General features: G+C 36.7%; 1 protein-coding gene across 1 annotated transcript in view; it reads right to left on the reverse strand.

Moving 5' to 3' along the window:
- Window positions 1–281: 281 nt before the first annotated feature.
- MRPL3 (mitochondrial ribosomal protein L3) overlaps window positions 282–26,593 on the reverse strand; it is a 32,216-nt gene continuing 5,904 nt past the window's right edge. Inside the window, exons 5-10 of the mRNA XM_075705373.1 lie at window positions 24,018–24,117; window positions 22,060–22,120; window positions 13,315–13,423; window positions 11,268–11,345; window positions 10,123–10,200; window positions 282–839 (exon numbers count right to left, since the gene is read on the reverse strand). Of these exons, the coding sequence (XP_075561488.1) occupies window positions 690–839; window positions 10,123–10,200; window positions 11,268–11,345; window positions 13,315–13,423; window positions 22,060–22,120; window positions 24,018–24,117 (576 nt within the window). The 3' untranslated portion in view covers window positions 282–689. The remainder of the gene's footprint in view (window positions 840–10,122; window positions 10,201–11,267; window positions 11,346–13,314; window positions 13,424–22,059; window positions 22,121–24,017; window positions 24,118–26,593) is intronic.

Here is a 26,593-nt window from a genome sequence, read left to right on the forward strand (position 1 = left end):
TACTGAACATTTCCCATCCGAACACCCCCTCACCATACACACTGCCAGAACCCTCTGAAGAGACAGACAGTGGTTGGCATCATCTTTCCTCTACAAAATTTGTTGGGTATCTGCTACTTTAAACTCAAGACAACATTAAAGCAAAAGGAGAGAAAAAGCTCTGGTGAAAAGGAGGAAACAAAACAAGCTCATGCTGCTACAGAGCAATGCATTTTCCTATTTTATTTTGGATTATTCTTCACGGAGTTGGACTCAGATCTGATTCATCCACCCCCCCCCCCACCCCCCGATGCCAAAGCAGATTTGAACATTTCTTTGATTATCAGAGTTGGCCAGAATACTTTCCACAAAAGAGAAACAGAAAGTTTGGTAGCATTCAGAAAATTAAATGGAGCCATTTTCAAAACAACAGTTTTTCAGCAATGTGTACCTTTTCACAGCCTGTGACAGAGGACAAAAGATCACTGTAGACAAACTGGTGTGCTTTACAACCCGCCCCTCAGGCTCACCTGCTGCTTTAAATACAGGTTTGAAATTGACAGTGGTAAATCTTATTACCTGACCAAAATGGCAATATCTGAAGTGTTCAAGTCAGTTGGCCAGACTGCAATTCATAGGTTTACTCTTATACACCATTACAAAGTTTGTGAAAATAACAGAAATGTGTTTTTTCAAAGATGTGAAGAACATTATGCATATGTGACAGATGGGTCTGTGAACTGGAAAATCTCCTCATCATACAAGTCTTCTGGTAGTTTTTCATCTCCATCAGCAAAAAACGTGGGGAATGGAGGGTTTTTATTGCAGTCCTTGTAAGTAGGCAATCTGCTATCTTTGACCTAAAAAGCAGGAGGGGGAAGGGTGGGGTTAATAAATCTTCCAGAAGACTTTTAGATAGTGATACACTAGAAATTAAAGAAATCACCTTGCATGCATAAGAAAAAAAACCCAACAGCATTCACATTACACTTGTTTATCCAAAGAGTTCCATGCATAATCATCAGTTATTTTAATACCAACCCCAGCTATTGAATTCAACATTTTGTACCTGTCATTAAGGAGTTTTTAAAAAAAACCAGCAAAACAAAACAAAAAACCCAAAGAGAATTTATCACTTCTATCATACTGTGAGAGAATCAAAACCTATTCTCATGAATTCATTGCTCATATTTTAAAATGTTACTAAAATAAATGTGTGTAAGTATGGCTCGTTTAAACTGGTTATATCCGACAGTACTTTCCTACACGACTTATCGTTACATTATGCAGTGTAATCACCTCTTCAAAAACCAAGACATGCTTTTGTATTTATGATACAAACTAATTACGGCAACTAATTTTGCGAAGATATGTGCATGTGCTGTACTCAGTCCCTCCAGCTACTGTAGAGCTATTCAGTGACTGCAGAGTTAAGCATCTAGAATTCTTCACCCAGGAATCAGTACCGAAGTTTGTAGAACACGAGCCTTTAAGAAAGTTAATTTCCAAGAACTGTAGTGCTACAGAGAAGTAACTTTCCTTTACTGACCTCTCTACATGTGAAAAGATTTACGATCTAGCCCCTGAAACTCCAATCTCTGAAGAAAATTAGTAGCTAGAATTATCAGCAAAAAGCAGTTTGTCTGCAGTAGAAGATAGAAAGCTGGTATCTCTGAAAGAAAAAAGAGCTACAAATTCTCAAGCGATGAAATTTTATTTAAAATTAAATTCTTTATTTCTGTATTGCTACATATGATCTCCTCCTGAGCTGTAATAATCCATTTCAGCCACTATACTCAACTGGATTAAAAGAAAAAGGTAGAAATAGATTAGACAAAATTTTAATATAGAGAAGATAAGCTCTTCCTCTTATTTTTTGGTGGGCTTTTAAAAAACAGGAAGCTTGTTCTTACTTGGTTGGACAAAAACCTCACGTAAGACAATTGTGATTTACACCAGAAATTAAGTAAAACAATTTTATGCCCACTGACAGTTCTGTTCTGACAGCACTCTATTTACCAGATTCATATCTGCTATTACTTGAGCCTTTCCCAAAGTCCATGAGGATTCCTGCAGATGAAGTGCACAATAAATTTCACTTAAACTTCAGCTTCCGAAAAACTGTTTTGTTCCCCGCGCCCCCCCCCCCCCCCCCTCCAAGGAAGTTCCAACAGTTTTCTAACTGCAGGCTTGATAAACAAAAGAAAACTGTTTGCTAAGAAAGAGGGGGGTGAAGGGCTCAAAACGCTGTATTGGTTAGGATGGCTACTTAGCTTTTTGAGCAGATCATTCCTCTTCCACCAGACACCTCCCTATTAAAAGTGTTCTCTATTCACTTGTAAACTGCCATGCATAACTACTGAAGTACCTGTAGTCCGGGCAGACAGCAATTTTCCTTACAGATCTACATGGTATAAACCAGGCTGAGGTCCAAGTCCAAAGAGCTTTGCTGCAACAGTTCCAGCAGCAGCGAGTTCAGAGGAAACAGAGAGCTTCAACAGTGCCACCTGAACTGAAAAGTTATCCTTCCCTTTCAATACAGTGCTGCTGTTTCTTTTTCTATATGAAAACATGTTTTAATACCTTCACCGGTTACCTACTATTTCCCTTGCCTCTTTCTCTTTTACTCCCTAATCCTATTACACTTCATAAGCCTTCTCTGTCAACAGCAAAAACCTCCATGGTCTCTACACGAGTTACAGTAATATTAGGAAGATGAGAATAAATAATTTTATTTCTGATAACTTATCTATTTCATATGTATCTTATTAAAATGTTTTTCATGTCTACTTTTTTGTTATTTTGGATTACTCTCATAATGAAAAAAACATGCTGTTACATACAGGCTGTGTCATTACAGGCAGTTTTGGACACCTGGAAAGTGAAAGGAATTTAATTTTTTTTCCTTTTCTTAAAACTACTTTTACCATAGGACTTAGGATTAAGACTTCTGCTCTTAACTGAAGGCAAACCCAACAGCCTAATCTTTGTCCTGTATTAGTTTATCTAAATAAATCTAAGATTCCTGTTCAGCCTTAACAGTTCATTTTACATATTAATGTCAAGCGGCATTTTGCAGATAGTACCTCTTGTGCACTAAGGAGGATTCTTAAAGTAGATTCTTATGAAACATTTTCAACAGACCATTGTTACTTTCAGAGTACAATACTGTTTCATTTTGCCCCTTCCAAACTCCTCAGAAACTTGACAGATCCCAGAAGCACCAGCCACATCTGATGCTAAAATTATTTTCTTCTGATATGCTCTTTCTTTTGATTGGTATAATTGACACAGAATTTCTTTTGACTGGTGAAAACTACTGCTCTTTTTCCAACTTTTTCTACATTCACTGCTTTCAAATGCAATTTAAGTTCTACTCCTGAAGCACCATCTTAGAGCATCACTACCAAACTGAAGGGACATGCCTCTTTTCTCCCTTCTCATTTTCAAAAGTTGTTAGACAGGTATTATTATTATTCCTATCAAAAGGAAGAACTAATTTTATTTTACATCTGAAAGTACCTATTAGCAACTGAAAACATGGAATGATTTATCTGCCTTCTCAAGAGAATTACTGAATTACTTCCTTTACATTTATGAAGGATGCAGCATACCAAAAGTTTCTATATGTATTACCTCAGATTCCTGCTCAGTAATTTCACATTATAAGGAAGCTAAATGATACGCAGAAGCAGTTACACTTGTCTGTATAAGCATGTACAGAGACAAGAAGTACGTGTCACCCAGCCCAGCTCTTCATGTTCTCCCAGTAACCTTCTGACAGCATCCCTAATAAAGGAAAAAACTGCCACTGAATATCTTTCACCTTATTCCTCAGAGTCAAAAACCCCAGGCTCCAAAACTTGACCCTTGTGGGTCCCTTCCAACTTGAGATATTCTATGATTCTATGAAAACAATGCCTCACAGCAAAGAATACAAAACTGTACAAAATAACATTTCACTTTCTTCCTTCCCAGTCATTTGAAGTTTACAAAATATTTTTTACATTCTATGCTGAAACTGCATTATAAGCAATTGCTTTGGAAACCTTTTACAGTAAGGCCATACAAATAATTAACATATAAACTTCTCTCATAACTGCTTTTAGGCCCTAAGAAAAAAATGTCTACAACTCAAAATCTTGGACATGACATCACTGAACTTTAAACAAGTATTTTTCTGCAGATTTCCTGCTAACATAAATCCAACGTGATGACAATGGATAGCACTGATCCCATTCAATATATCAGTTAAAAAAAAAGGGGGGGAGAGGGGACAAAAAAAAAAAGAAAAAAAAAAGAAAAAAAAAGAAGAAAAGGGGGAGAAAAAGGGGGGGGAGAAAAAGGGGGGGGAAAAAAGGGGGGGGAGAAAAAGGGGGGGAAAAAAAGGGGGGGGGAAAAAAGGGGGGGGAAAAAAGGGGGGGGAAAAAAGGGGGGGGAAAAAAGGGGGGGGAAAAAAGGGGGGGGAAAAAAGGGGGGGGAAAAAAGGGGGGGGAAAAAAGGGGGGGGAAAAAAGGGGGGGGAAAAAAGGGGGGGGAAAAAAGGGGGGGGAAAAAAGGGGGGGGAAAAAAGGGGGGGGGAAAAAAGGGGGGGGAAAAAAGGGGGGGGAAAAAAGGGGGGGGAAAAAAGGGGGGGGAAAAAAGGGGGGGGAAAAAAGGGGGGGGAAAAAAGGGGGGGGAAAAAAGGGGGGGGAAAAAAGGGGGGGGAAAAAAGGGGGGGGGAAAAAAGGGGGGGGAAAAAAGGGGGGGGAAAAAAGGGGGGGGAAAAAAGGGGGGGGAAAAAAGGGGGGGGAAAAAAGGGGGGGGAAAAAAGGGGGGGGAAAAAAGGGGGGGGAAAAAAGGGGGGGGAAAAAAGGGGGGGGAAAAAAGGGGGGGGAAAAAAGGGGGGGGAAAAAAGGGGGGGGAAAAAAGGGGGGGGAAAAAAGGGGGGGGAAAAAAGGGGGGGGAAAAAAGGGGGGGGGAAAAAAGGGGGGGGAAAAAAGGGGGGGGAAAAAAGGGGGGGGAAAAAAGGGGGGGGAAAAAAGGGGGGGGAAAAAAGGGGGGGGAAAAAAGGGGGGGGAAAAAAGGGGGGGGAAAAAAGGGGGGGGAAAAAAGGGGGGGGAAAAAAGGGGGGGGAAAAAAGGGGGGGGAAAAAAGGGGGGGGAAAAAAGGGGGGGGGAAAAAAGGGGGGGGAAAAAAGGGGGGGGAAAAAAGGGGGGGGAAAAAAGGGGGGGGAAAAAAGGGGGGGGAAAAAAGGGGGGGGAAAAAAGGGGGGGGAAAAAAGGGGGGGGAAAAAAGGGGGGGGAAAAAAGGGGGGGGAAAAAAGGGGGGGGAAAAAAGGGGGGGGAAAAAAGGGGGGGGAAAAAAGGGGGGGGAAAAAAGGGGGGGGAAAAAAGGGGGGGGAAAAAAGGGGGGGAAAAAAGGGGGGGAAAAAAAGGGAAAAAAGAAGAACCCCATGACATCAGAATAAGTTTTAATGCTCTGCATTACTAAAATCCTGTGAATTTAGCTCTCACCCACAGAAGGAATTGGGCTGAAAGCCCAACTGGTTACTACAATCCGTAAAAGCATTCACTGTATAACTCAATATAACATAAACACTTGGCTTGCTTAACTACTATATTAATACTGCTATACATTATAGTACACTATACTGTAGTGTATTTAGTAGTGTATATATACTACAGTATGTTCCCTGTGACGTTTTTTATTGAGAAAAATACTAGAGAAAGTTGAAATTGGAGCTGCTCAGGATTTTGTCACTAAACCTTTAAAACAGTCGTGAACGTTTTGCAGACCCTTAATAAACTGCACATATGCATGTCCCATATATTGCCAGCATAATAGGTAGTATAAACAAACACAAATTCAGAAATCTATCGGCACAAAATACTTAATATGGTCTTAAATAGGCACCAAAACTTGATGCTTAAGTCACAACTCACATTTGCAGTTTAACAGGGCTTCAGGCTGTGTTAGCAACAGCAGCAAAGAATGCAAGCTGTTTGTTTAAACAGGAAAATGTGTTTAAATATATGGAATGTTAGAAATTATCTCCTCAGGTTATTACACATTACCTAGCTCAGCTTCTATGCTATTTTTGAAGCTAGACAGAAAATTGAATGCAAGAACTATATCCATTTCTGACCAGCCCTGTTTTGTCTTAACCTGTCCCTCCCCTGTCCCCTCCAAACAAATAAAAAAACCCCCTCCACACAACTCTTATCATGGGGCCCAAGGTACCGGACAGGGAACACAAAAGAAGTCAAGGCATGATGCTTTTCCTGCATATACCTAATTTGAGCTCAGCACATCCAGTCTGGCGTCAACAGCTAGAAACACAGACAGTAATATTTGCAAGTGTGATACAAAATAAGTAGGATGCGAAGTACTACAGACTTCTCTATGGGTTACGTAGATTTGCCAGAATTTCTGCTTTCATTACAAGTGATATATTCAAGTGATCAACACTAAATGTCCTAAGAAAATCAGGTGCCTCAAAATTAGGACAGGTATAAAACATTATCAGATATAAATTATAACATCCTGTATTACAATACAGTGTATTACAGTATCCCCTCCATTATAAAGCATCTATTTAAAAAGGGAATTAATCTTGTGCTTTTCTCTTGAATGGCAGAAGAGAGAACTTTTTGATAATACACTTGGGAGAGAAATTGAGAGTAGTAAGCTTCCAAAAAAAAAAAAAAAAAACAAACCCCAAACCCCCCCACCCCCCCCCCACCCCCCCCCCAAAAAAAACCCCCACCTAGACGGTAACTCTAGGCCTCGTAATCTAAGAAGATACACCGAAAGAAACAGGTGTTACCTGGGGTAGGTTATCTCAATAGGCACAACAGACTAATTTACAGCTGCTTACTCTGCAATGTCACTCTTGTAACAGAAAAATTCCATACATTCTAGCACAGTGCTAAAGTTTCTTAATTTTATTAGACCTTGCCATTGAGAAAGAAATGCATGCTAAAGTAAGCTTTTTTGATTAGTTTTCCAGTTGGCTAGAAACATTACTTATGTCAGTTATCTACCTGCATGCTTCAGTGTGCAATATCAAATGAAAACTGATTTCTAATTAAACCGTGAATCCATCAATCTTACTACTGTGCACTTTCTCTGCTGAAAATGAAACTTGAAAAATTTAAGTGCTTCATCTCAGTCTGGATACAGTGCTGATGCACTAAGTTTCCAAAAATACATAACATACAAAATAAATATACGCTTCAAGATGCACTGTGGTTTTAATGGTTACCAAGCAACACAGAGTGGGTACTGAACACCAATGCCGTACTCTTAGAGACACACATGAGAGAAAAGTATTATGTGATATCCCACTTTTTGAGCTCACAGACAGATCCACATCCTCTAGACATTAGTCCTACCTCATTATAGGCAGGTATTTAGTGGAATGAACAGTAATTATGAACACTAATATCCCATAATTTCTTTCCCCAACCACAGATCCAAACAAACATACAACAACGAATAGGATGTAGAAGTCTACACACAAACAAGAAAACACTTTGGAAGAAAGGCATAAGACACAAGCTAAAAACACTACAGATGAGTGCAGCAAGATTAAGTGGAGAAAAAAACTCAGAAATTAGAGAATACATACCAAATAGCATCACTTTGCATGCTTTTTTAATTAAAGCTTTCTCTACTCTTTAGAGATGTATTTGAAAATATAATGGAAGATTTTTTAATTAATACATGTAATTCGTATGGCTTGTGGAAGAAAAAAAAAAAAAAACAACCAGAATGGATTCACCAGCTTTAAGAATTGGAATGAACTGTTACTGACTAGATACTCCCTCCAAACATCAAATGTGAGTGGAAACCATTTTTTAAAATCTATTTCCTAAGAGTAATAATACCTACTACTGTACCTTAATCTCAAAACAGAATTATTTATTACTAAAAAGCCATGAAAGTCTGATTGTGGAGCACTTTGATCAAGATCTTTCAAATATTGTGTATGTTAATCAAAGAGCTCTAAGGGATGAAATCCCTCATTCTTCCCATGGATCCTCAACCCTCATTTCTAACAATGGAATTACCTGCAATTCTAAAATGTGTACGCCAAAATGCGTACTTGACTTGAACTTCTAAATTGCCAGCAACTATGACTTGAAACATTTTCATAGAGAGGTAACTTGCAAATACAGTTAATACAGATTCTACATCTTGTAGACATCATTTACAAGGCCTATTAAAGCAGTCAAAAAAAGTACCTTCTAGCACTTAGTTAATAATGACAGATTAAGTTTACTTGGAAAAAAAAAAAACCCCAAACCCGTAACATAGCCATTTTAACTTCTGGTCTTAGGATAAAGTTCCAATCATCATCCATGGTGAGTGAGCTGAACAGAAATCACCCCGGACATGGCAAGCATTTAAACAGTTTGCAGCCGACTGCCATGGCAATCAAAGTCCATTATCCTCTTCACACTACAGATGTCAACACGGTTGTTTTACTGCATACGCTTACACATCCTGGCCCAGCAGTCTCCTGCTAACAAGGTTGTTGACTATGGTAGTACTGCTGCCTCAAGGATCTTTTAAGATGACAGCAGGACTGCTTTCAGAACAAAAACAGTAAATCCAAGGTGGTAAGGGGGATGCTTTCCAGCCTAGACAAGAGTAACGTCTGAGTAAGTAAACAGAGAAGGTGGAAGAAAAAGGTGGAAGTGACCCAATCATGACAGGAAGCACATAACACTTCCGGTAGGTTCTTCTCCGAGTGGAAGTGCGCAGTGTCTAATTAGCAAGGGGACACTGATTTGTTTAAATGAGATCTTCACAATGTACATAAGAATGTGTGGTAGTAACATACATAGCTTTGTTTTTAAAACAGTTTATATTACAGGTGTTTAATAAATGTTTGGTTTTTTAGCTCCCTTAAAACCAGAAATAAAAAAATTAATTTACTGAGTCTAGTCAGAATAAAAGTCTGGTAGAAATAAGTACTGTATTTGAGTCTCAAAGGCTTCATTAAATGCTGTATCCTTGCAGATAAGACATCCGAGATGTGTACATGCAGTTGCCACTGAACCATGTAAGTGTGGATTTTAACAGCATGACTAGGAGAAAGCTAGGACTGCTTTACTTAATGCCCAGTAACTGTGGAGTTCTGCTCCACAACTAGAACACACATAACAGAAACTGGATGCCCATACTAAAATATGACAAGAATAAACTAGTTGAAAATACCTGCACTTTCTGAACTCTGTAACTTTTCAAGAACTGGATCATTTAAATCTCTACAATACTTACGAGGATTTTAAACTATATATCAGATATATAGGTATATGTACAACAAAATCTTTATAATCATTCATAATAAAGATGCTTGATAACCTGTAATCTATTAAGTCAGAAAGGAATCAACTTCCTCCAAGTAATTTGTGCTTGCAAATGGGTAGAATATACCTAAATAGAAAGAAAAGATTATTTGAAATAGTCTTAAAAGTACTTTTCTTGCTTTGATGTGGATTATTTACATTGCAAGAACGCATATTAGACTCTTCACTGTTTCAGTTTTTCACAGACCATCCTGAAACAATCTCCATAAAATTTGAAATTAATTCTGTAGAACACCACAGAAAATAACAGTGACACATTTATACTAGTTGCAGAGGGAACTCGTATCATTATTGTGAACTCCAGCTGTCTCCTCCTGTACCTCAACTGCTCCTTGGAAAGGTAACTGCTACTGCCTATGGAATGCTTTGAATAACCTTTAAAACAGTGCTTGCTGTGTATTTCTGTTCATGAATACAGCCCTTGAATAATACTCTGGAAATCTCACCATCATGCTATTCACTCAGGTTAGTGTTAAAGGGGATGGACCTAGCCCTGAGACACTTACCACACGGTTACAGTGACTGTATTGGTTTATCATAGGCTACATGGGTGCACAACCCCAGTGCAAAGCTAAGAATGAGCCATTTAGAGTAAGTGGTGACCCACTGCCCCATTAATCACTCTCTTTTACAGAACTGATCCTACTGCCCTTTACTTCAATAGTACAAAATGGGTCTCTGAGGAAAAGAAGATCGCATTCAACCAATGTTTTTCCTTCTATAAGAAGAGAGTTGGAGAGAGCCTAGGAGTCACTAATACCAGTAGTTGAAATTAGCAAACATACCTTCACCAGACAATTTGTGTGACCTGGAACAGACCCATTTACATAAATAATGTCATGTTTTGTGTTGATCCTCCACACCTAGGAGACAGGAAAAAAAAACAGATATTGAGCTCATTTTAGAGACTATTCCCAATTTTACAACAGTAGTCCAGCAGAGCACAAACTGATAACTGGAGGTGGTACTCTGGGCAAGAAGAATGTCCTGCACAGCCCTAAGGTTGCCACAAAATTCAGTCACATGCTACTCTGAGTGCACAGCTTTCTAATGCAGGAGTCTATTAAACAGTTTTAAAGGGCTTGTGATCAGGCTATATTTGGCAAGGCAGCCCTTTGTTCAGCATCACACCAACCCAAGCTCCCAAGTCTCTTTTCCCTCTAACAGCAACAGCTGTTGAAAAACATCACACGTGACAAATTAAAACAAGTATGCTCATGAATTAAATTAAAACAAGTATGCTCATGAAAATGTTACTGTGACCATTTGTTAATTTCTTAATTCTATGAGGTGCTCAAGTGAGCATGCAGTTTTCTGTTACAAAACATTAGTTTTGGTTAGTAGAGAGCAGCAGCACACTTTTTTGCAAACTAGAGGCTAATATGTTTTTTTATGCAAACTGCAGAGGTTGCCTTCAGAGACAGAGAATAGTAGCTGTAATAGCCCAGGAACTGCTGCAGCTATGTACGCATCAGAATCTAGACAGAAACTATAATCCTCTTTTTGCACATAGAAGTGAAGGACCATGATAAAAAGTTAGGACTTCAGAAAACTCAGACTTGGGCTGGGTTTGAGCAAGTGGAATAGGCATGAAAACATTAACTGAAGGTCACCAAAAGCCTGATTGTTTTCCCACTCCAAAGGCAGAAGTCAAGGGACACAGTGAAAAACATATCAGACGTGGAAGTATCACCCAAAATCCCAGTCCCCATGGACTGCACGTATGCAAAAGGAGTTCAGATAACTTATTTGTAACCCACAAGACGACAGGAGCACACATTTGCTGCTCTTGCCTTTCCAGCTTGCTTACTTCAAGACGCGCCTGTCTGGATTCTGACAGAAATGACAGACAGTTCACCAGCACAAGGCTACATGGCTAAGTCCATTGCTTGGCAATGCATATACACATTCCAGTACACTCAGAACTCACCTTTAATCCAAGAGATGTCCTATAGATGTTACCCATTTTACCAGGCATTTTCTTTCCGCGATAAACTTTGGAAGCTTTCTAGATAAAAACAGGGCCAAAAAATCATGTAACTGCAAGAGGTACATCTACAAACTCAAGAAGAGCAGGAAAGAAAATACGCTGGTATTTCCAATGTTGAAAATATCTAATATTGAAAATATCTAATATTGATTAGCATTTAGGTATGTTAGGTATGTTATCTGAAATACTTAACCTCAATCATAAAATTGCTATAAATACTGTTGTTATCAACAAAGGGATTCTAGCTTTGCTTAATTCGTAATGTGTCTAAATTCAGAGCAAAATCTTCACTCATCCCATATTTTCACTTCGTGAAAAGCAAGAAAAGTTTTTTTTTTTCCTAAAACCTCTGTCAACACAAGACTCTCACCTACACCACAGACCACAGACCACAGCAATTGGCAAACTAACTAAACTACTTGTGGATGCTACCACAGAGCTCCAGAGCAGTCCTACCCTGGAAGGCTGCCAAAATTAAGATATACTGTAGCTTCTCCCTCTCCCTACTCCATGACTTTTATACTGATGTAAAATAGATCTTTTAAAGCATGTATTTTTGAGAACAGAATTTTTAATTACATTCCTTGCTATTGCTTAGTTTCTCTATCCCATTTTTGTTTGGCTGGGTATAACATGGAGAACAAAGGTGGAAAGGAAAAGGCAGGAATAAGTGCAATAATTTTCAGTTCTACAGCATTATCCAGGGATTTGTCTCAGTCTCCTGCGCCACCCTCTTACTCATTAATAATGCTTTTGTTTTTTTTTTTAAACTCGTGTGAAAATCATGATTTTAGGAAATCAACTGCAATAAAATTCTAGGGACATGATTCTGTACCAAACTATGCAGGATTACTAAAACCCAAAGTGGTCAACACTAGACTGGAAAATAAAAAAAAAAAAAATCAAGGCATTGGTTTTCCACTATTGCATCTTTTCACCTTGTTTCCTTTTCATCATACTTATTTCCAATCCTATTTCCCATTCTATATACTTTGTGAAATCACATGCAGTGTTACTGCTTAGGAAATTCTAATTTAAAGGAAAGAGGGGTTATTTTGTAATGATGAATACCATCTGCTAAAACAAAGTGTTGTATGTTCAAATATTTACATTTTTCAGTTTTCAGAGAAAACAGTACCAGGTGTAGAATTCATTTTCCAGTTGAAATGAAGAACTACAATCAGTACAGTATGCTTTTACAGTCTCCATTATTCTAACTTTTTGCCTTTTTGCTCTTACTATTCTCTTAAGCATTATCAATCCTTTTTTTTTTTTTAATATCTCCAAGAAAATTACAGACAATGCAGGTTCAGTACTGTGACTCAGTTGGTCTTAATTCTGGTAACAAACCTAGTTTGCAAAAAGTCCTCTTAGTTCAGCCTAAATGTTGTGCAGCCTTTATAGGGACAAAGTTTTAAATGCATCTGTTCCAATGAGTTTTTAAACTAATATTGTTTATAGTTTGAAACTTAAAAATATTACTCTCTGCTTAAAAATGCTAAGCAGCCGACAAACTATTTTGGAATGAAAGAGTTCATAAAGCAGCTGCTTTATACATAAATCAGGCAAAGTGATAAAAGCAACTAGGTTTCCAAAGAATAGTACATCTGCAGTATAAAATGAGTAAATCCCTTCCAATCTATAAATGCTGTGAGAAAAGATTCTTAGAACTCTCTTCGAAGCATTAAGACTGTTTCTCTCAGCTATACTACAAAATACCACAATTTGCTCAGTTAAAATATGTTTGCTCACTTACTAGCAATATAGAGTATTAATGAATCAAGGCATAAGAGAACAGCTATCTGCATTGCTCATTATACGGGTTTCTGAACTTCCTTTGAAACAGCTGGGATTTGCTGCTAGTGGTAGCAGCAACAGAGTGGATGGTAACAGCTAGCTACTGTGACATTGTTCATTTTTAGTAAGCAGTTCTAAAAATACTGAAGAATGTTTACATCAGGAAATAAGAAGAAATAACAATCCTCACATTGGTAGATATTGCTCCAGGACGTCTGTGAGTTTTTGTCTGGCCATGGCTAGCAGGCTGGCCTTTAAATCCCCACCTTTTCATGACACCTTGAAATCCTTTACCTATTCTGAAAAGAAAAATAAACAAACCAACCTGGGTTAGTCAGACTTAAGGTTCCTAGCAATAAACAATAATTTCAGTCAGGCTCATGATCTTTTTACCTTTAGCAAAGCTCAGCAGAGAGAACTTACTTTTTTTTTAAAATCTGTATTTTATACCATAAATGTATTCTAGTGCAATACTTAAATGTTGCTTTACAGCATAAGAAGCACTAGAAGACAGTCAAACTGGCAAAAAGACTAACATAAAATGCTCCTTGCTGTGATGATCCTCAATACATGGTACTGTAATGAAACTTTCACCAAGTGGACACTAGAACAAAAAAACCCCAACCAACCGAAAAACTGAATAAAAACCAACCGTACAATAACGGATACCAAAACTCAGTGACAGGCCCTAAGCATCAAGAGAGGAAAGAAATGGCTGCTTAGACTAGCATAAAAATAAGCGAGGAACATTTCTTTTCCAAACTACAATAGACTCATCTCTTGAAAACAGTTTTATGTATAGCAAAACCACTTAACTCTCTTGATCTGTCAAGTAAGGTCTAAAACAGACTAACAAATAAAACGTATTATCAGTGTCCATGCCTTAATCTTTGAGGCACGCGATAGTATTAGTGGCTTTGGAGTTCTCTGTTTACTGCAGGGACAGACTTAATACAAAAAATTGCCTTACCACTGCACAAAAGAAAAGCCGATTAAAGTGTGTGTTTAAACCAGCATTGTCATTTCGAAAAGGAAAAGTCTGTCCACGTGGTTTATGGCTGCATTGATTATTTCATTAATTTAGCAGAAGATCCTTTTCCTCCAATTTACAGAAATCTTTACTAAGGCACTTTGCAATGCCATGGTCCTATCACTTCAAGCATTAGAACCCTCTGGTCAAACACATGAAAATACAACCAGGTATGAGCATACAGCATGCTGTATATATGGACTACATTTTGCTGACTCCCCTGATCCGAAAAGCACTACTATTAAAAATGAGAGAAAATATACAATTGTGGAAAACACCAACATTCACAAAAACTGGATTGTTTCCTCTTCCACTTGAATAATTCTCCTGATTGCTGGCCTAGGTGCCTAGAGCAAGTCAAACTACAGTCAAAACCAGCCACAAATGGAAAGACTCTCTAAAGCCACAGAACTGTAAGGAAACAAGACGTGTGCAACCATGGTGCCGATCTTTTGGTTTTCCCCTTCCCTGCTCAGAACCTAGTGGTCAATTCCAGTTAAATCTGACACAGAGGACAGACATGTAATTGTTTGAAATCAAAATTATCGTCCTGAATTTTTTTGCTCCTTTCCTACAACTAACTAAGGAAGTGCTAGAACATGATTAAAGTAGCAATCTGTTCCTTTGGCTTGCCGGTTGGCCAGTTGCAAAAGTGCTGGCCACCAGCAAGATCGTCTTTCCAGGCCAGCAGACAGTGGTGCCACATGGGAATATGGAGAGGGTCAGTGCCAGGAGAGGGAGCTGAAGGCACCTGTGGGAGGTAGGACCAGGGTTACCTGGGATCGGGAACACAAGACAGAAATCTAAAGGATGCAAAGGTTTGTTACACCAGTTTCTCATGAATCAGCTTATTTTAAAAGCTTGCAGTAATGAACAGCAATAGTTGTAAAGAAATGGTTTGAAAAATACATTTTAAGAGAGGCTCAAATTTGGTTTTTTCTATGTCTGCAGATTGCTAGGGGATTAGTAACTAAGCTATAGGAAAACTCATATCTGTTCTGCCAAAATGCTATTTTTTTCTTTGAAACTATCTATTATTGGCCATGTTTTCCAAGTAGACTACTTCTGGCATCTCTAGCTGGAAGATGGAATTAGCAAACTCTCCAAATCAACTGCAAGTGGGTTGCTTAACAACAGCTGTGCAGCTATCAGAACAAGCAGACTGAGGGCATGATTAATTCTTTAGCTGCAGAACTGTACTTGCAATTCAGAGAAAACCATACAGCCATCAAAAGCTACCATTTCAAAAGACAACAGTACTGTCAACTTTAATCAAGAAGCATAAATCCCTGATGTCATGAAACCACTTCAATATTTCAGATTGTTCTTTTTTAGACATGAACAATTTAGAATACTGTAAATTTTACTTTTTAATAAGATATAAAAATACAAGAAATCGTTAATACTTGTAAGAGATGCATTTTGGAAAAAAGTTTACTTGATCAAATACTGTATCTTCAAAAAGAAGTGGTTATATCACAAGATAAAGTTGCTAGTGTTTAATGATTTATGCAACAGACTATGCTCATCTACTTCTTGGTCTTTCCACTCACACACATATTTCCTGTGAACAAAGACTCAGACTTTACAATACTGAACCTTTGGAAATTTATAGAAGGTGTGGCCAGACTAAAGAAAGAGCACTCTGGTAAACCTGAAAACGTCTGAAAAACCAGTATGAAATATTCTAGCCAAAGTCAAGGAAAGATATCTCAATGCCGATATTAGAGTATTTCATAATGTATAATGCTTTACTATCTACCAAGGTTCTTTCATCATAGTAGTTCAATAATACTTTAGAATAGTTTAATTTTTTATTTGTGAAAAACTGATTGAAGGTCTCTGAATTACGTACAAATACACTTTACCTTATGACTTTGTGAACATTAATTTTCTATTCAACATGACCCAGTCACTGTCATGATTGAAAATAAAAACAAGATTTTATTAATTAAGAAGCTATAATTTTATTTCATTTTGGAGGGTTTTTTTTTAAAAAAAAGAAAGTATAATGTTCTTTAAACACATGTCAAGATGAAAAACAATTACAGACAGTGTATATTTCTTCCTAGACTCATGCTCTACCTGAAATAAAGCTGGAACCAGAATAAAACCTACAGTATTATGTAAATCAAACAAAGTTTAAAATAAAATAAGGAAAGACTAACATCTGTTTAAATCAAATTTAGAAAGGAGGACTGTTTAACTAGGCACTTAGCTCAGCCAATACACCTCAACCATTCCAGAAGAACAGTGTTTTTCCAACCTAAGTCACCTTGGTGTGACTGTGATCTGTTCTCAGACAAGCAGTGCATTTCTCTACTGTATGCAAAAAATAAATATTATGAATAAATTTTCCATTACTTAAAATTTATCTGTATTTCTAATGCAAAGATTTTACGTTCTTCCAATTGTATGAAATGCAAAGTACTTTTGAAACTAATATTCATCTTATATAAACAAGGAAGAGAATTTAAGATGCATGTTGTTCAATAAATACTATGGAAAATCAGAAGGATTTATACAGTTTAGTTTTCTTAAACTTTTTAATTCTGCCAAAAATTTAACAAATATTTGTAAGAATATATTCTTGTTGACTTCTGAATAGATGCCAGGTGTCAGCTATTAGCATCACTTACTAATTTCAAATTGTTTAATTGCCCTCTTTGCCCTTCTTAAAATTTACTAGGTGTGAACGCATTCACTAAGTGTCATGAATAAAATACATGAAAAATAATTACTGAAATTAAACCTAAAACAGTATTTTGTGAAACTGAATGAAACAGAAAAATCCCCCAAAAGAATACTGGATCTTTCATTACTTAAAAAGTATCGTGAGTTCATTTCCAACAAATATTTCATAACATTAGCATGAGTTAGCTAAATCAAAAGATTATAACATATAGTTATCACACATGCAATACATACTATTTTATGTATACTATATATTTATATATTTTTTTTCATACACTACATACACTATTCTATGTAATTTCACATTAGCCAACATATGCATAAAAGATACCAACCAAACATGTACCTCTCCTGGTGTTACTTTTCTTATGATGATCTGCATCACAATTTCATTTAAGAATGCATCAAAAAAATCCATGCTTTCCCCCCACCAAAGTCCTAACTACTGACATCCCACTACATCTTGTTCATTAAAACCTGTGATATCTTTAAAAGGAAACTTAGTACAATTCTAATTTAGAACAAACCGAAACATGCATAAGAAGTAGTACAACTCCAAAATCTCTTAATAGGCATAGTACGGACAGCTTCAGATATTTTCAAAAAACATTAAGGTTTGTCAAAGTGGGATCTTAATCCAGAACCATATCTTAATTAAACAGAATCAGTATCTTGATTCCACTCTGAAAGAATCAAGTTATGTGTGCAGTATCTGAGATATGATAATCAAGAATCTACACTGAAGTAGAATGCTTGTCATCCTACTTACACTGTTCCGATTTCTTGATAAGACATCTTCTACCTGCTGTCTTGGCTTTAATCAATTTTTGTTCTGGCAACAGTTACATCAAATGCCATATCTGAACTAAAAACCATGCACCAGACCTATCTTTATTAGACTTGATATGTATACTGCCACTGTTCTTCAATATATGGAATTTAGTTAGTTACTTAGCTTCACTGAAGCATGGTTACCTGAGTCCCAGAAAGGAATCACAGGCAGCAATGATGATATTCAGAACTAAGACACACAAATGTTAAATGAAAGGAAAACAATCTTTCTGTAGAATTAAAAATAGAGTTTAATTACACACAATTGTTCTAGTCTCACCTGCAGGAAAGCAGCTGTTCAGGTCAACCACCTAATTTTGTACAAAACCTCATTTTCCAGGTTTGATGCAAGTAAAATGCCAGTACCTAATGAGCCAACTTCCATTTAGAAAGCTACTGGAATAAAGCACTCTAATTAAGCAACAATTTAGTTTGCTGCTAACTCTTCAAACTTAGCTAATTTAAAAGAAAATTATTTAGATGCTGTAGAGGAAAAGGATTCCAACTAGTTAGTCAAATAATTTCAGACAATTGTAGAGCATACTTTCAGGCTCAGATTATACTGTTAACCTAGCAAAGCTTAAATAAACCACTAAACACACCAGAATCACCACTTAATTCTGACAATTTTCAAACAAAACTACTGTTGGCTTTTTCTTTGGAGTGGCAAAATTTCTCATGTTCCAAAGGTTTCCTGAAACGTTGATGAAACAGGTCATGAAGTGGCAGAAAAAGGAGGTATAATACAACTCCATCTCCATACAGTGTTGGGCTACCACTGTAAGGTCGCACCCCTCCCCATCCCCATGTTTTGGTCATCTTTGTAGTAGTACAGAAGCTCACTCAGCTGATCAGCAAGCTGGGACATGCAACCGATCCAGCTGAAAACTAACCCAGTGAAAAATAAAGATATCTCACACTGATCTTTTCCTTCATGCAACTCTGGATGCCAGTACCAGCGATAGAAGGTTGATGGGAACTCTGTGGGAGCAAGCACCACCTCCCCTTTGGGCAGCAGCCTCTACTATGCCAGCTTAAAGAGGTCACAGAAGTGCAGCCCATGAGAGAAGCGTTTCTGGACAGTGCTGTGTATTTTGGCCCAAAGCATATTAGGGCTAAAACAAACCATCAGGCCACAGGATTTCTGAAGTTTACTCCTGTCCCAAAAAGGGCACTAAGCCTTTACACATTCTTGAACCATACCTCTGAAACACCAAGGAAAAGTCTTGTCATTAAAGACACAAACTTAAGGATTGAGCTTTTAAATGGCTGAAAATAAGTACCACGGAAAAAATTCAGCACTAAAGATCAACAGCATGCAGATGCACTGCCTACTGTCAGTGCTCTAAAAAGCTACTCATGCTGTGCCAAACAAATTACAAGACTTCAAATAAAAACAAACTGCATACACCTTCTCGTTTCTGTGAAAGTGTTTTTCTTCACAGAGGTATAAATGAATTGAAACATGTAAGAAGATTTTGACAAAAACATTTGCAGGAAAAGTTTAAAAGCAGACAGTCATAAAAACACCCTACACTTTGGTAACCAAATCAAGATGCTAACCAAGACTTTTCTGAACCATAGTGCAAACAGTTGTTCAACCTACAATAGCTAAGAAAAGCTTGCTCATTTTTAAGGGACATACTTCTGATTTTGGTACTACTTCTACTTGGTAGAAGGAAGCACACAAAAGGATATCTTGCTCGTCTGGATCATTAAGAGTTGGTAATAAATTAAAACATCCTATATATTCCGCTATAGTCTCTCCTCATTGAGGTAACATTAGTTTTCTTTTTTTAAAGGAATAATTAATCATGCTGTTAAGAACAGCACTGCTGTGATCATCTATATGATTTCAAACATTGCACACTTCAGTGTTTTGTCCATTAAATAAAATTACTAACAATCTTAAAAGCGTAAAGTACATGTTCATGTCAAAGTACTACTAAAATTTTACTAGTGGTGATAGTAAGTTTTTAGGAATTACTGGCTTTTAAGTCCATAATGGTTTGAATCAGGAAGACAGAAGCTGTGGGAGGAAGGAGAGGAAGTCAAACTGTGCTCCCTACTGTAAGCCAGCATTATATCCTTAAGTACCTTTTCAAAATGCCCCTATAGCTTAGGATCTTCCAAGTGCCTACATCACTTCTGAAAATGGGACTTTAGAGAGTAATGTACAAAGGCTCATTTCAGCCTATGCACCAAACCTCCCCAGGTTCCCTCTTTGTTCAGTAGGGAGAATCTGGCTTCTCTTGAGGGGGGTTCAGAACACAAGTACAACATGAAGTACGTTCTCATTTTTCCCCCACAGTGCAGCCCAAATGCTATAGCTCAATGCTATAATAATTCCCAAGATAACTTTTTTTACCCTTCACTGAAGCATTTCTTGGATATTTTTGTGACATTATGAAATCTGTACTTACAGGTACAGTAACTAAGAATGACAGATACAGCATTCTGAAAAACCATGAAAAATAAACCCCACCCAAGTATGAGACTAAGCAACACTGGATGAAATTGCATGCAATGAAGTAAAAGAAAAACTGAAATGCAGTCAAATAATTTAATTCTTGTCCAGGAGTTAATGTAATATGATAAATGCAGCATTCCAGAGAAGTAGAAATTAAGAAGAAAGCAACATTAACAGTAGAAAGAAAGTGAGCAAGTCACAGAAAAAGCTTAAAAAAACACAGATATATAAAGACTGGAATGATTAGATAATCATATTGGCAGAACTAAGATTTTTTTTCTTCTCCTTTTATATTAGGCACCTGTATAGTAGGATTACATGTAATAACGCTACCAAGGTCAGCAGTACAAACAAAAAGCTAATTTCTGAAATGGGATCATACAAATATCTGGAGAAAATAGATTAGAAATACTGAATTAAAAGATAGGATGGATTCACTGAATTAAAAGATAGGATGGATTCACTGAATTAAAAGATAGGATGGATTCACTGAACTAAAAGATAGGATGGATTCACTGAACAAGGCCAGGAACCCAGTTAATTTTTAGCTTGCTAGTATTTTCAAAAACATATAGCAAGATACAAATCAATACTCTGCGGCTCTTACCAGTACCTTACACTGCCAAAAAACTTTCCTAGTTCTTGAAATACTTCTAGAAAAACAAAGCTTTTCTGCATTAACAAAAGCATGACGCTTAATCTACATGGAATGACTGTATTCCTAATGACACAGTGCTTTGCTTTGTAAACAAGTTATTGTCTGTTACAGGCTGTTCACTGAATGCAATGTAGAAGCAGAATGAACAATATACCACATCAAGTATTATATAAGGAAGTTTGACATAGAAAAATTAATTCCAGTCAACTTCTTGACCTCCTGTTCTGAATAGGATGCCCTCATAGGTGTAGTCAGGTGTAGCTATATTAGAACCAACTATTTGGCTGTATTGATATGGTTGGTTTTCCCGTATATACAAAGCCCTGTGAATAATATTAGACATTTGTAAGTATTACACAGACGTGAGACAATTACAATGGATGGTATTTCAACAAGGCCAGTTGGTTATTATCTCCATTACACAAAAAATGAAACATCAAATGGAAAACATTATCTTTGTATCGTAATACAACAAAAATACACTTCACTAAAATATGGAGATAGGAGTTCTCAGTTCTCTTGGGCAGTGGAAATCAGGGACGTAATAGAAGAGGCATGACTAGTCTTTGCCACAAGATGCCAGTTTTTCTTTTGACACCCTCTACCACTTGAGCTCTAATTTGGCATGCACAGTGGTCTGAGAGGAAATCATTCCTCCCACGTTAAAGTAAAAGATCATTAGCCATCGCTGGCAAGGAGACGAGCTGGAATATGAAAGAAAACAAAAAAGGAATTTGATAGCTCTCTTGTCCTGCTAAATGTATTCACTATCTTTTTGCTTTTCTTTCAGTCCACATGATACATCTCTCCGCATCTCTTCACCAAATCAAAATTAAGCAGTCTTTCTGGGAATTGATGCCTTTCAGCACTTATTCCCCACTTTTACATACCACAGATGCTGCATTATAGACCTCTTCACCCATGCTAAGCTTGAGTAACTCTTTCTCAAGCTGTTTGTCAGGACCTTCCATGCTAATCATGTACGTGTGACAGACAACAGACAACACACGCAGAGCCATAGCCCTAAGAGTATTATTTGCTTACCTACCATGTCCAAAATAAAAAATAAGCCTCAAAGAAAAACAATTTGGTATTTTTTACCCAATGACTGAGTGGACTTCTATTTTCTGCCACTACCCTTGCAACTGTGTTTCAGCTTTTGAGAGCCATGAGTTCAAGCCAAAGTGGTGGGGGGAAATCAACTAGTCTATTTGAAAGATGAACCGTACACGTTAAATCATTAGGAACCTACGTTTTTGCAGTAACATCCACGAACTGCCCTGGGCGGAAGTGAGCAGCATACAAAGGAGTACCTTCAAAAGAAGAGGAGAGATCATGTTCAACTAAGTGCTGAAATCCTCAAACTACCCTCCAGTCATTACCATCCATAGTAGATTACAGTCACAGGAAAGGAAACAAAACTTTGTTTTTATTCATATATTATTTGTTCTTCTTTATAAACCTCACTGACTAAAATCGATGCTTTGTAGTTACTACTTAAGCACATTTCTCAGTTCCTAGCCCAATTTCAGATGAGTAAGAAGGAAGGGTCAGGGCTTTACTCAGACATGTTGCACTTCAGACACTGAAAGAGACAGAGCCCAAAATGCTTAATTAGTTAAGACTCACAGTAAACAAACTTGGCAAAAAACCAGAACATGCTCCACTTATAACTACTAGCACTTCGCAAGATGGAGGCTTTTTTTAAAAAAAAACAAAAAAAAACCCCAAAACACTTTCTATAAAAAATGGTGTTAAGAATAAATTAAAAAAAAAAAAAAAAAGTTTTGCAATGTTCTTCTTTGTTAAGACACTGTTTCCAAACTAAAGACTATGGCAGAAATACAGATTCATCCACTGGGGAATGACCTATACACTAGCCTTTAGTAGAAGTAGTGCTGCTATTGGTCAGTGACATCACTCACATGACTGCAATTACACTCATTCCACTAAGTACTTGTAGTACCAAAGTTTTAATTTTACTTAAAGATTTGTTTGGTCTTCAGCAATTTTTTTTCATTGAAGTGCAATATTCTTTTATTAGCAGCTTTAAAAAAAATGGAATTGATAACTTAGTTCATTATAAATGAACTTTAATCTGAAGATCCATGCAGCTACATCTTTAACAGTTTCCAGCCTGTTTTAAGTCAATCAAAAAAATGAAAATGTAATTGCTTTATGTCCACACCCATTTTCATGCTGTTTTCAAATCTGTATGAACGTCAACTGAAATGACGTAAATCTCTCCTAAGACTCAATCATAAAAATCCTCATATTATTTCATGTTATATTTATATGATCCATACACACCTGGGATAAGATGCCTATCAACTGAGAGAAAGTCATGTACATGAAGGATGTTATGTACAAAATACACACACTGCAAAATGAGTTTATTAAAAACTTGCAGTTTTGCTTTATCTCAAGCTTTTGCTTCCATTTATCAGTCCAGACTTCCTCTTCATGTCAGATTTGATTTTTATTAGTTACTGCACTGTCTTAAAAAAGTCTTGCAAAAAAAGATGCAATACGTTAGAATTTCCTACCCTACATAATTCTTGGGAAAATACCTGTAACTGTCAAAAAGCACAAATGAAAGCAACCTAAATACACTAGCTAATAAAACCTTAAAAACATAAACCATTTAATTCAATCTCCAAACTCCTAAGACTGATTTTTAGTCAGAACAATTGTTATAACATGTTTTACTTTGCAAGGTGCCAGAAAAAATGCCACATGACAGCCATCAGTCCTACTTCTGAATGCAAGAAGAAACAAACCTCAAACTGCTATTTTAGGCTCCCGAGAAACATTAACACAAAATTCTCGGTGCCCCTCTCATAGGAATAATCAGAGAACTTCCTGTAAATGCATTCATATTTATTCCCAACAAGTGAGTCAAGGTTGCAGACATTTATTTCTTAACTCAGTGTTTGTATTAGCTGGTTTGGATCAGACTTATTTTCTAATCATGGAAACACAGTATCCAGGAAAAAGGAAAAATCCTACTTCTTGTTGCCTAGAAAGTAAAGTCCATTTTCTGGTCTTCCCTAAGAAAAAAGTTTGTTTGCGCTCAGTGACAAAGAAATAAGAATTCAGCAATCTGCATACAAAACAAAAATGAAATGTATGTTGTAGCTTGGTTCAGGTCTACAAGTGGCAGATGTTAAATGATTATGCATATAATATTCAGTAGCTCAAAAAGATTACCTGGTTTAATTATGGCATCATCTGTTACATTAAATGTTGTCACTTTCTGCTTCCGTGGTACTCCAGCTTCTTTAAAAATTTCCATTGCAGACTCTGATTTCTGTAACAAAGAGCATCCATAAAAAAAGAAGTGATCTTAAAATACCCAAGGATCAGCCTAGCAGAGAAAGTGATTACAGACTGTCAACACCACTCAGAAAAACAGATATTTCATCCTACACTTTTATCTTGAGACTAGCATTTTAACTCTATATAAAATTAATTTAAAACTCCTGCGTCTGCATTTTATTTTCTGTCAACTAGTTACCCTACAGTTGCATCATACAAACAAGAGGTATATGAAGATTTCTAAGATGAGAAAAGGGAAATGAATTATTTAGAATGTACCTAAAATATATTACTGCTTTTTCCTGACTTTCAAAGAGTTTTGTAGTAATTTAAAAGCATTTTCTCTTTTTCAAAGCTTCTAATGACTTAGTTCCACACCATCATAAATATAATTTGTTTGATTTAACTAATAAAACTACAGAAATAAAGCCTGGTCTTGCAGAAACTTCCAGAAATGCCTAACTTGCCACAGAAGAGAATCTAGAGTCTCTGGACAAAAAAAGAAAAATGAAGAACAACGTTTATGATTCATGTATTTTTAAGACATACCAAGTACACTCGGAGTCAAACCACTGCTAACTTACTAAGGAAGGGCTCTTCTTTTTAGAGGAGTCTGACAAAGTTAAAAGTATTTAAAATTGTTCTCAGCTGTTTTAAACAAGACAACTCACTGAACAGCTGACCACTGATATGATATCAAGCAATGGAAACAGTAATGCAGGAAAACTGTGGCCATAGGAAAAAAACAATACAGCTGATTATTCTTCAAATGAATTCTCCTAGAAAGCAATTTAAGCATCTGACAATACCGTCATACTTGGATAGTCCCATCTATGAGGTTCACTTCTCAAAAGCTCTGTGCAGTCCTCTCTCTCAAAAAGAATTTATTTTGTGTATTTTAAGACAAAATAATGTGAATAGCTTTAAAATCTTTACTTAGTTAATTTTCAAAAATCTGCATGTTGCCCTTCCTTTTGTTTTTTAAAAATCTGTTTAAAAGTGTTAGGAGAACAGAGGAAGTTTTCTGAAGAATGAGTAAGCAAGACGATAAGGAACTCTGACTTAGACACAAACCAGAAATTTTAACTTCATGAATCTGTTCTTATTTGAGGACAAAGTATAGATACAAAGTCTTTGAGAGTTAAAAGGTATTTTTGAGAGATTTGTTAGCTTGAGTTCATAGTACAAAACACTTCAAATACCTTTTTTTTTTAAAAAAAAAAAGTCATCAACTAAATACAAAATATCCCCTAAGACCACAAAAATTTGAGGCATCAATGGAGGACTACTGTATTAAACTGTGGTACCATATGTAAGAATTAAAAATAAAGAAATCCCCTTTCTACTAAATGCCTACCTCTCACTCCTTTTCTTCCATCGTTAATCAAAACTGCTGCCTTAGATGACAGCAAGGGAAGCTTTGTGCTCAGTATGGGTGCCTGGAAAGAGTTACCACAGCTGAAGAAAAGCATAGTGCTTACATCTCAAGAGTCCTACTATAGCCTTGCACTGTTCTACCTCAACAAGAAGTTTTCTTCAGATAGTCAAGTCAGAGAGATGTGTTCCTACAAACAAAACACTGCAGTCTTTACAAAGCCTTCCTAAAAAGCAATACTGAAGAACACTGAGTGAATTCTCAGATGTTTTTATTTTTAAAAAGACCAACAATCTCTTCCAGTATTGCAGGAAAATGATCGATACGCCCTCGCTTAAGGGAAACATATAAAATATTTTTGACAAAAAATTGTTAGAACAGTGACAGAATTGTACTTTTGAGAATAATTTTGCATTAAAAAATCATGAAAAATCTGTTCACTTGTAACAGAATGATATACATCAAGCTAAAAAGGAAAAAAAAAAGTCTTGCTAAAAATGCAATACCCCTTATAATTTTTTAATCAATTTGACACCCAAAAGAAAAACATGAAACTCTTTGTTAGTAAAATTACTGAGGGAATCATTAGATTAAATTCATTAAAAATCAGCAGCTGTGAGGAATCTGAGGTAGACAGATGTTCCTATGAGGAATTAACAGAAGATAAACTGCTTATGCTAATACAATACAGTATCATTCAGCTTTCTTTTAATTCTTACTTTCAGACACTTCAGAGGGAAAAGAAACACATAAAAAGACTGATAAACATAGGAGAGCAATGCTTCAAACCTGCAGCTAAACCACAGAAAGACATCATTTGTTAGTACCTTAACAAGTAAAATCGGCATCCCAAATTCTTTTTTAGAAATTATCTAGTTCATACAATGATGATGATAACAACAATAATAATAATACAGAGCTCAGTCTCAGGCCAGGTCCTCACCACAGACTGGTCTCAGAATACTTAATTTCTTTATTAAAATGAGTCTAAGTTCAAACAAATTAATAGGAGCTAACTTGGAAAAAGTTATGTCCAAGAGTCTAACGTAACTCAAACTACTAAAAAAACCTTGAGTTCACTTTTCAGGTAGTT

This window comes from Pelecanus crispus, chromosome 2 (assembly GCF_030463565.1).
Source record: "Pelecanus crispus isolate bPelCri1 chromosome 2, bPelCri1.pri, whole genome shotgun sequence".
Classification (NCBI taxonomy): domain Eukaryota; kingdom Metazoa; phylum Chordata; class Aves; order Pelecaniformes; family Pelecanidae; genus Pelecanus; species Pelecanus crispus.